Below are 11,481 nucleotides of genomic sequence, written 5' to 3' on the forward strand. Positions count from 1 at the left end.
ACTAAATGCCGTCGAATCGCTGATTCTGCAGTGCTTTTATAGCACTTTTTCACCTTGTTTTTTTGTTTTTGTTGATAAACAACTGGGCACAAAGCTAACAATCGTTGACGAATGCCGAATGCGTGTATTTATTTATAGGTGACTTTTTTCATTCGCCCACTGATTGTCGCCATCGACTTTGATGAGGTAAGCGCCAGCCGAGGGACGACGACGATTCACCTGAGTGGCGCCGAATTTTCTACTGTCTAAACGGAAAATTAGTTGGCCAACACTGAGGGGTATTGATGGGGGGAGCCTTACTATTTATTTTTAGCACATTTTCCAAGGGTTGAGGTTTTTTAAGGGCATTTTTTGCCATTACTTAGCTTTAGTCTAGAGTTGGGCGATTAAGTATATATATTCTTGATCAGGATAGATGAAAGAGTTACCACAGCATCGAATCAAGAATAATATACCAAAGAGGTTTCAGTAAACCTATCGTTTGGCTCTTTGAACATCTGGCTTTCGCAGATGAGGATTCCATATTTATTTAGAAACTGTTTTCATATTTATTAATATATTTTTGTAAATAATTCTAGTAAAATTTGTATGAAATATATAAGAAATAATAATAATAAAATCTCTTTTGATTCTTCTCCTCTCAAAACATTTGTGATTTGCTTTGTAAAATCGAACTAAATTTTATTCTTAAAATCCAAGCCTTATATATGGGTTACAAAGATATATTAGATAGAATTATGTACTCTATTATAATAGAGTAATTATTATCGCTGGACCCATGGAAAGGACACATCTTTACTGCGGGTGGCATACTGTAGGTGTTATTTTGGTATTAGATTGAATAAGTGTTTCTCCACTTGTGTTTTAAGGGATTTAAGGGGTAAATACAGATCTCCGCTCCTACCCGAGCAGTCATAATTCTCTCCCTTCATCTATGTCCAATTTTGTTCCTCTTTCTCCCACAAACTCTCTTTCCTTGCCTTTGTCTGTCATTCCATGCCTATAAGCACCTCTATGGAAAGTACTATCTACTTATTTTTTGGTATCTGAGGAATCGTACTACTAAAAGTACTGCTAATACTCCTAGTACTACTACTTCTACTACTAATACTATTAATAAAACTCCCATTACTACTACTGTTACTACTACTATTACTACTACAAATACTACTAATAATACTATAGATACCTCTAATACTACTACTACTACTACTACTACTAAATATTACTACTAATATTACTACCACTACTTATCTTTCAACAGGGTCAAGAAACAACTCTTTTCTAAACCCCAAATGTATTTATTTATATTTATTGTCTATTATATTTATACTTTAGAGACCACAATCTGCCCCCAAAAGTCTTTAAGGTTCTTCCACCCCAATATTCCCGCCCACTTCTCCCCATCGCGAATCTAAATTTACTTATGACACCACCAAAAAAGAAATCCCAATACAATAAGTGCTCAAAACAGTAAGAAAGTAAAAGATAACCAATGCCTAAAACGTGACCCAACCACGGTTGGGGAATTCCTAAATGACCAACGCAACGGCACTTGACGGGACGACTATTTGTGTTCCAAAAATCCAACCATCCAACCATCGATAAGATATGGGTACAAGGTTCTCTGGAATTCGATTTCTGAATCGCTAATCGCGCGTCTGTCTGCAGTGAGGAAAACTCAATTAAATGCCCGACAATTAACTTGTTTTTCCTGCTGTGTTTTCGGGAAAAAAAAACAATTGTGTGTTAACCAAATAATGCGGATAAATGGCTAATAAAAATGAAGGCCACACAAAACAGAAACAGAAACAGAAACCAATTCGAGCCAAAGAACAGAGCACAGAAAACAACTGCAGAAAAAAACCAATCAACCATCGGTCTTGGCCATTGGACTTGGCTTATACGGAGTATCTCTGGCCGTAATTTGCTTCGATTAGGAGGATACAAGTGAGGGCGCAAAAACCAACACTGAAACTGAATTAAGACCGCAAATTTATGTGGTGGCAATGTGGCACGGAAGGTGGCAGACACCAAATGTGGCCAAAAGACAAATGCCTTGGGTTTTTTTCTTTTCTGTGTTTTGTAGTTTCACAGGATTTTAGGCAGCAGATAGCATATGATATTGCGGCATGGAGAGGAAATGTTGATGGAGGGGAATTTATGTATTTTTTTGTAGAAGGTTTATTCTGATTTTGGGAGGTATATTTCTAGGAAAACATATAATAGTTGCATTGGAATTTGTGTAATATACTTTTGAGCTTCATTTATAAAAAATGATGGCAATAAATAAAATAGGAAATTATTGGTAGAAAACTCGTTGGAAAATTATCTACAGATTTTCTTGAGGTGTTATTTAATAATAATAATTTCTATTAAATTTTTCCCCATTTTTTCCTAATATTTCCGATAAAATACCAAACTTTTGTGACTTTTCAAAGAATTTCGATTATTTTCAAAGGTTTTTCTTAAATTCCCCTCTCCACCGCCTTTGCATAATCTCTTGCAATCAGCCTGAATGCCCCCCGCCCCTCTCCCATTGATAGGTCCGAACCTGAACAATCAACTCAAATTGATGTACATTTAAGGCCCCCGGCCCCCAGCCCCCCATGCCACACCCTCGTATACCGCTTTCGTGACAGCAGGAAACCATCCAAAATGTGGGCCTGTCCAGACCGCGTTCAGCCATGCCGCAAAGGCACGCCCACCCCGCCCCACACGCGAAGAAAGTAAGAAATAAATTTATGTAAAGGAAGAACAAGGTAGACAGACGCCATGCTTTCGGTGGTAGGCTGTTTAAATGGCGGGCGAGAAGAAAAAAAAAATATATAAACAGCTATAAAAAAAGGTGAAAAGCAAGCTGAATTAGGGCCACGAATGTTGGATGCTCTTTCGAGTTTGGCTTCCAATGAAATTGTGGCATATTTTAAGCTTATGTAAGTGGAAAAAGTGTGAGAATATTTCCAATAAATACATATATTTGATGCATATAGGATAAACAGTAAATATACTATATAATAGTCGTTTTGGATCGCAAATTTTTATTTTAAATTAAAATTAGAATTAATACGATTGTTTTTTTCAAAAATTTCTTTAAACCAAAAAGTTGTTCACAGGAAAGTCTAAATTTCAAAAAAAATTTCCTCTTTCAAATACATTTTATAGTGCTTTTTTTTTTAAAGAATATTATTGACATATTTCACGCATTTTGCAGCAGCGCTCCTCTGGCTTATAATTAAGTTCTTTAAGGGGAGAATCTTTCAAAAATGGTCAAACATATATCAAAAATTGAGAATTTTTTGTGGAAATATGAAAAAACATAACATTGAGAAATTTTTTAATGATTTTTGAATACTTTGGTATTTTATTTTATGCCAAAATCAAAAATGGCGTCTGTAAAATGGCCTCTCCACACGAAATATCGTCCCCGAAGATCAAGTCTGAAGCCTTTTGTAGTGAACTGACTTAAATTTATTCAGCTTTATGAAATTAAGACAAGAATACAAATTTTTTAGAATTAATTAAAATAAATTTAGATGAAGAAATTTTTTCTTTTTTTTTTTCTTTAAAAAAAATTTGATTACTATATTTTTTTAAGCTCAATTTAGTATAGTAAAATATGTCCATATGTATGAATCGGATCGATAGATTCAAATTTGGTTTCGGGAAAAACGTGTTTAAAGTTCTTTGAAATTAGGTGCGCCCCAGGTAGGTGCTTTCGAAACGCTCTAATTCGAGGAATATGTCTCGTATCGAAATATTCTTTCACGCACATATTCCCCAAATATGTGACTTTAATTTATTGTGGAACAAAATCAATCAAGAAATATGCAATTAATAAATAAAAGAGCCTTCCCTTAAGTCATTCACAAACCTCTAATACGAGGTTAAGTACCCCCTTTTGTGGTAGAGTATTAGATGAGTAGCACATTTTAGAGGCTGTGCGCGCACTTTAATAAGATTTATTAAGTCGCAGGGCCTCCGACATTCAGTTGGTCCTTGCCAGTGCCCGGGTCCTTGGCAGTGTCTTAACCGAAAAATGGCAAACAAAAGAGGAGGGGAGGAGGAGGAGGAGGAGCAGTAGGAGGGGGCACCGCGCTGTAAATATTTGTTACACCAACTCTTGCCACGAGACGACCACCGACACTGTTTGCATTTCGTGTTGTGTTGTTTTCCGGCTGTTTGCTCCCTCTCTCTCCCTACTCCTTGCTCCTCTTTCGCTCTATCCCTATCTCCATCTTTGTCTTTCCCTTTCCCTTTCGCTCTTAGTCTTTGTGTTTATTTTGCAGCTAATAAAAAGTTGATGTGTTGCTTTTGCAGCAGCAGTTTTTTGTGCCGCCTAAAAGCCGGCAACGAACTTTCTCCCGTCTGTCAATTTTTTTTTCTACCTCCTTTGCAGGGCATATCGAAGGGGTAAAGTAACTGTTTCTGTTTCTGTTTAATGGAGCCTGCAATTTTTGTTTGTGGAAATGTTTGCTCTTTAATTGTCGGGTAATTAGTTTCCGTTGGTTTCTGTCCGATAAGGTCCCCCAATCTGTGTAAACACTTGATAATTTAATTGGAACTATGAGCATTCGTCATATTATTGTATATGATATGTCTATAAAACTGATTTCTTGTCCAATTCCCAGAAAACACAATGTCACTGATAAACACCATTCCTTCGATGGAGGTTGTTGTTTTTTTTTGTTATTTTTTAAAAGTGTAGTTTTTGGGGAATTCAATTAGCTGCCACTCAACGCTAAGGCTGTTGAAATCTTATCAAAAAATGTACTTAAAGAGGTTCAAAGAATTATTGAGTGGCTGATAAAATACATATAATGATAGATATTGGTAGATATTGGTCTGGGAAGTAGTACCTTTTGGTGCCTCCTCTTTATGAATGGCATTTACATGGATTTACCTTTCTTTTAGGCAACTCCTTTAACTCCTAACCTCTCACCTGTCGGAGGGGCGGAGGGGCGGGGACGAGACGACTCGACTGCAAGCAATTGCTTGGCCTTTGTTGGCCTTGCGCCCGTGTTTGTTCTTGTATCATAAAAACCAAATTTAATAAATATTTGGGGCTTTCAGCAACAGCAGCAGCAGCAGGAGGCAGTCGACCATTTCAAAAAAAAGTCAGAGGGAGAGAGAGAAAAAAGAGGGAGCGTAACGGGGTGGGGGTGGAGAATGGAAGTCAAGCGGCGGAGGGCGGGCGTCATATAAAATTGATGCCTTTGTCGTCTGGTGGTGCCACCTGGGCGGCCTCTCTCTCTCTCTCTCTCTCTTGCCCTCTCTTTCCCACCCACATGCAGTGCCAGTAAATAATGTAATAATCTGGGCCTGAGCCTGGGCCCCGTGGTCCGTGGGTGCCCATAAACCGAAATTTATGCACAAAATTCAATTATGCTTAAAATGTGGTTAATAGGCCCGACACACTGGTGGTTGGTGGCCGCCGTGGTCCCTGGCAACAATGGGGCATGCCGCAGCCCATGGGAAAAATACATACGTATCTAATGAAATTTATTAAATATTATTCAACATATTCCTAGCCCTCTACCCGTCTGCCCCTTTGAAATTAGATATCGTTATGTTTGTTATTTAATAAACAAATTTTGCATCTTTTTGTTGCCCCTTTTTTATGGGGCTCATATGAGTGCAGAAATTGTTTGTTGCCGAGTTTTATGATGCATGCCACCCACAAAAAAGACAAACAAATGGCCAATGGCTTTGTGTTTTGCCGTTTTGTTTATGGACCTGCCTCATAGTCTCATCTCTTTTTTATGATTTAGTAGACTTTCCAGAGAGTGGTTTACTCTGCCATTCCGTCGACAAAAAGGTAAAGTTAATTTGGACACACAAAAGTTGGGGCGTAAACTACAGAGGGGTTAACTTTTTAATGCCCCAACAAGTACTAGCCTTCCAACAGCAGATTTTCCTCTAGGCCTTTGGGCCATAAACGAATCCACTTAGATCGGAATCGAATCGGATCAAAGGGACGGCTCAGATTTCTATGCTAAGTGCTTGGGGCTTAGTAGCACTAACTAAAGCCCCCTGATTGTGTATCCCTTTACTCTACAAGCAATTGACATTGGTTTCTCTCTCCGTTGGACTCAGAGTCCTGGCCCTGTCCTGCTGCTCACACGCCGACAAACGATAACGAAACAAATCCGTGTACATGAAGTGAACATTTGAAGACAGAAACAACCAACAAACACACACGGACGGGTTTTGCAAGAAAAGCACAAGGCAGAGGAGGTCTAGTGTGACGAAGTGGTAGACACCCTGGAATGTTACCACTGATTTGAATTTTATTGGAGAACCAGGAACAGCAGTGGGTTTTCGTCCCACTGTGCCGCGCGCAACTAGAAAGAACGCAAAGCGTGGGAGCGAAAAAGGTCTCGTCTCGATCGCATCACCGCAGCAGCAGGTACCAAAACGTCGTCCGCAACGAAAAGCAACGACGAACGAAGCAAAAAGTAAGAGAGGGAGAGCATGAGTGCAAATACAATAGCCAAATGCACACACTTTTGCATTTGCACGAAATTCTTCTTTCGATCGCCCTCGCAGCAGCAACAACAAATGCACTCTCCTTTGCTCGCTCTCAGCACAAATACGGGATCAGATTGAAATTATACAAGGTGGTGGGTAAGCTTACTCTCTTTCATTCACGCTCAGCACTGCGGAGAGCGATTTGACGCAAAGCTTGATGAAAGAGGGAGAGAGAACAACAAAGTTTGCTGCTGTACTGCGTTGCGGAAGCGGACTTTGAAATCGAAGCTGTCCACGGCTGAGATTGCGGGACTTGCGATTCGGAGGTAGAGACTGTGGGCTAGAGTGGGACGGCGCTAGCAAAATCAGATAACGCGTTGTCAGCAGTGCCTCTATTAATTTTCGTTATCTTCTTTATGGGAAAGCATTTAAAATTGTAATAATTTGTTTAATTATATTCGGACAAAGTGTTACAACAAAAGCTCTTTCAATATCCGATTTAGAACCCATTCTAAATTCTAGAAATTGTGATGAAAAATACAAATAAATGTGTACAATGCTTAAACATTATACCCACTTTTCCAGGGTACAGAAAACAAATACAAATACAATCTCTGTGTGCCAGTGTTGCAAAGAAAGGATGTCTGTGAGGACAGGAAAAGACTCGAGTGAGTGGAAAGACAAACTCAAAGTCAGCTCAAAAACTTGCAAAATGATTTTAAATGACATAGGAAATGGCAGGACGCATCCCATTCACACACACACAAACATATATGTATATAGTCACGAGTCCTTGGCTCCGATCTTGTTAAGATAAAGTCGCCTTGCGAATATTAACAACAATAACAACACAACAACAACAACAGCAACAAAAGAAAGCACAAAATAAATACTAAAAACAGAAATGGCTACAACAGAAGGTGGTGGGGCGCGTAGTGGGGACAGGGGGCGTCCCGCCCGCAGGTTGTCTAGTCGGTCGAGAGGCTAAGACAACGGCGACACGACACACATATGAGCAGCCATGACCATGCGGCACGGCCAGGCCAGGCCATGCCACTGCCTCGAAAGCGTTTGGGTCACAGTGGTCTGAAATCAGGAAGGAAATTCTGTAGTTTCTTAAAGGTTTTCGATTGTGAAAGAACAGAGATCTCTCTCTCACGGATAGACGGGACGCTGAAGTGCGTCAAAACCAACCGAGGAGCATTGCTGTATGACGCGTGAGCACTCAATCGACCGAGGTGCGCTGCTGCACGTCTAACCGAATCGATTTGAAAGCACTTCCAAGTGTGGCAATCGATGATGGATCGATATTGGCCTTCGGAATATTATCCCTATTCTTAGTTAAAACTTTGATCAATATTCGAGGCGCTTTCCCCTGGAACCCGGCACCACTGTCTCTGCCGCTGTCCTGTCACTAGTGCTCCCCTGTCGTGCCTTTATTATAACGACAACGTGAGCCATTTTCCTTTCTTTGTGTTGCTCCATTTTCCAGTCGCTCGTCTCGTCTCGTTTCCTTTGCTTTCCCGTTTTTTTTTTTTTTTTCTTAATCTACTCACAGACATTTTTCTTTCAATGTTGGCTTTGCCGCCCAGCCACCCACCCACCAGCAGCAGCCCCCTCGCTCAGCTCTGCTCCTGCTTTTCTATTTGTCACCCAGATAAGTGTTTTGTAGTATTTTCTCTGCTTGTTGTGTGTGTGTGTGTGCCTTTTTTTTTGTCTTGAGTTTGTGGATGGAGCATATCCTTTGATATGCTCAGCGAAGGAAATCCAAATCTTAACTGCACGAAGGCTACGTGCCTTGTGGCCCCAACAGCAGCACCAGCAGCAGCATAACCAACTGTCATGTCAGTCGTGTGGGTGGGAGAGTCCCCAAGCTAAAGGAGCATCCTCCAGCAGTGCCGCTGTGCCACAGTTCCATTCAACTGGCAACTGTCTTTAAGACTCTGCCACAACATATCCTGTCCTACGGCTTTGCCCCTCGCCCAGCCCCTCCGCGAAAGTTAAGTGAGTTTGAGATGCCGGCGAAACTACTTCAAATCTTTGGTAATAGATATCAACAACTTTTTGGGGCTACCATCCCCCACCCCCACCGCACCGTCCCAGAACATGAGACCAAGACCAAAGCGAAGCCGAAGCCGAATCCGAATCCTGTGCGATGCTGCTGCGGGTCTAATAGATTGTTCCCCCCTTCTTGGGAGTGCGTTTCTTTGGCTTCCATGGGACGCTGCGTGTGTGTGTTCTCTAAATTAAAAATGAACTTTGGCAGCTCTCGAATTCATGGTCATGTTAACTTTTTGCTGCACTTGCCTCGTGCCTCGTGCCTTGTGGCTGGTGGCTGGTCAACTCTCTGTTCACTCAACCGCTCAACCACGCCGCCCCCCTCCTCGTTTGTCTTGTCAGTGAACCCCCCAGAGGGGTTGAGGTGGGACTTCCTTGTAAGTTAGTTACTCACTTGGCTTTAGAGACAGTCGCTTCTGTGATAAGATAAAGCTTTACGAGTGCTGTTCGCGGTTCTTTGTGACTGGGTCTGGGGGCTGCTGGCTGCTGCTGTCGGGTTCAACAGATTGCAGCTGTCTCCGCTGTCTCTGGCGATGTGGAATGCGTTTTGAAGTTTCAAGATCGACCACAGATAACCAAAAGGAACATAAGGTTATGGCTTAGAGGTCATTGTGGGGGCTTAGTTGGGGTTTATTGGGAATTGGTTTCTCTGAAGGTTCTACGAGAATAATTTATGGTTGTGTAAATGATAGGGGGGAAGGCCCTTCATAATTTTCTAACTTAAATAGAAATTTGTATATAATTACCAACAAAAATGAAAAACACCAAAAATACTAAGCAAAATACTAGACATTTTTATAAAATTTCAAACAAAAAAATTTGAAAAAGTTTATTATTAAAAAAATATTTAAAATTTAAAATATTTTTTCATAGAATAGAAATTAAATACAAATTTTAGGAAAAATACTTCAATACAAGAAAAACGTTTAATTTTCTGATGATTCTATATTGTCAAAAAAACTGAAATCACTTGAAAAAAACTTTTAAAAAATAGTATAAATTTGTATAAAATGTCCAAAATTTTATTAAAAACTCTTATTTTTATTGAATATAAATTTAAAACAAATTTTAGAAAAAATACTTCCAAACAAGAACAAAGGTGAATTCTAGAAAATAATAAAGAAAACTACTACATTTTCTAGGCACACTTAAAATATATCATACAAAATTCTGGAATTTGTTCTAAAATCTCCACCAAAATATTACAAATGTTTATTATTAAAAATACTGAAATTTGTATGGAAAATCATGTGGCAAGACCCCTGAACACTTGCTCTGCGTGGTCGTATTTTCATATATTTTTATTTAATATATTTATATACCGCCCATATAAGAAAAAAAAAATTTAATCTAAAAAAAAGAAAGAAAAAAATACTACATATTCTGGGAATTTCTGTGCGAATCATTATCAGATTAGCAAATAATAATCATAAATGGAATTTGAAATTCCCCAAAAATAGGTTTGATCTTAATCGAAAAGCGAAAACAAATCAAGATTTTCCCCAATTCGATTCCTGCGATTGTCTCCTGTCAACATGGGGACCTCGAGAATAGATTTACCATCTTGAGATTGTCTAGAGATAGTGGCGGAGGGAGTATTAGCCACCGAGCCACCACTGTCAACAGATCTAATCAACAGACACCGAAAGAGCGTCAGAGAATGCCAGATAGGGAAAGCCTGATTTACTGATTTTTTGATTTTCTGATTTACGGCAAGAGCCCAATGGCATGGTCATTCGATGGTCAGTCGATAAGGCACCCATCGATGTGCCTTCCCCATATAAATGCGGGGATATTCAGTGGCTGGAGGTTCAGTGAACGTTGATACTCGTACCATGAATCGTTTGTTGCTGTGTGTTGTGGCGGTGATCGCCTTGGGAGCTGGCTGCTGCCAGGCCCGTCCCGACATTGACTTCCCCTTCGGACGGATTGTCAATGGCGAGGCCACCTCCATTGAGACCCATCCGTGGCAGGTGTCCATCCAGACCTCCGCCAAGGGCTCCCACTTCTGCGGCGGCAGTCTGATCAACCAGGACACCGTTGTCACCGCCGCCCATTGCATGCAGTCGTACGCCGCCTCCGAGATGCAGGTCCGTCTGGGCTCCACCTCTCGCAGCAGCGGCGGTGAGGTGGTCAGCGTCAAGGCCTTCAAGTACCACGAGGGCTACAACAGCAAGCTGATGGTCAACGATGTGGCTGTCATCAAGCTATCCTCGCCCGTGCGTGAGACCGCCAAGGTGCGCTTCGTGCCGCTGGCTGGCACAACGCCCAGCTCTGGCACTCCTGCCACGGTCACTGGCTGGGGCACCACTTGCTTCCTCGTCTGCTCCTCGCCCGACAGCCTGATGGCCGTCGGCGTTGACATTCTGCAGAAGCAGGACTGCGCTTCCGATAGCTACAGCTACGGCGAGTCGATCCTCGACACGATGGTGTGCGCCGCTGGCGAGAAGAAGGATGCCTGCCAGGGCGATTCCGGTGGCCCCCTGGTCGCCAACGGAGAGCTCGTCGGTGTCGTCTCCTGGGGCAATGGCTGTGCCTGGACCGGCTATCCCGGCGTCTATGCCGATGTCGCCCCTCTGAAGAGCTGGATCGAGAAGACCGCCGCTGAATTGTAAATCGATTGAGTAAATGATTTTTAAACGATTTTTGCATGAATTTATGTGGATTATGGAAGGGTGGGAATATTTTTGAGAAGAGACTTAAAAAATGGCGTTTGGTATTTCTTTTAATTTGGTATTTTCTGGATTTTTCTTTGGTGTTTGGTTTTTTTTTCTTTATTTCTATTAATAGTTTTTTACTGGTTTGGTATTTTTTTAAATTTTATTATTATTAAAAACAAAAATATTTTGTATTTAAAGATTGATATTTTTATATTTGTTTATTTTAAATTTTTATAATTTTATTTTATTTTTTTGTATTATCATTTTTGTTGTTATTTAGCTTACTATTTTT

The 11,481-nt window shown here is 40.7% G+C and overlaps 1 protein-coding gene and 1 long non-coding RNA gene across 2 annotated transcripts; both read left to right on the forward strand.

The window, feature by feature from the left end:
* Nucleotides 1–6,292: 6,292 nt before the first annotated feature.
* LOC117184079 (uncharacterized) lies at nucleotides 6,293–7,376 on the forward strand. The gene is made up of 2 exons (XR_004469276.1): nucleotides 6,293–6,907; nucleotides 7,057–7,376. It is a non-coding gene; the product is annotated as an uncharacterized lncRNA (long non-coding RNA).
* Nucleotides 7,377–10,325: 2,949 nt separating this feature from the next.
* On the forward strand, nucleotides 10,326–11,235 carry LOC6899225 (trypsin). Its single transcript, XM_002136263.3, has one exon. The coding sequence runs from the start codon at nucleotides 10,365–10,367 to the stop codon at nucleotides 11,142–11,144; it is 780 nt and encodes a 259-aa protein (XP_002136299.3). The 5' UTR covers nucleotides 10,326–10,364; the 3' UTR covers nucleotides 11,145–11,235.
* The last annotated feature ends 246 nt before the right edge of the window (nucleotides 11,236–11,481 follow it).

This window comes from Drosophila pseudoobscura, chromosome 4 (genome assembly GCF_009870125.1).
Source record: "Drosophila pseudoobscura strain MV-25-SWS-2005 chromosome 4, UCI_Dpse_MV25, whole genome shotgun sequence".
Classification (NCBI taxonomy): domain Eukaryota; kingdom Metazoa; phylum Arthropoda; class Insecta; order Diptera; family Drosophilidae; genus Drosophila; species Drosophila pseudoobscura.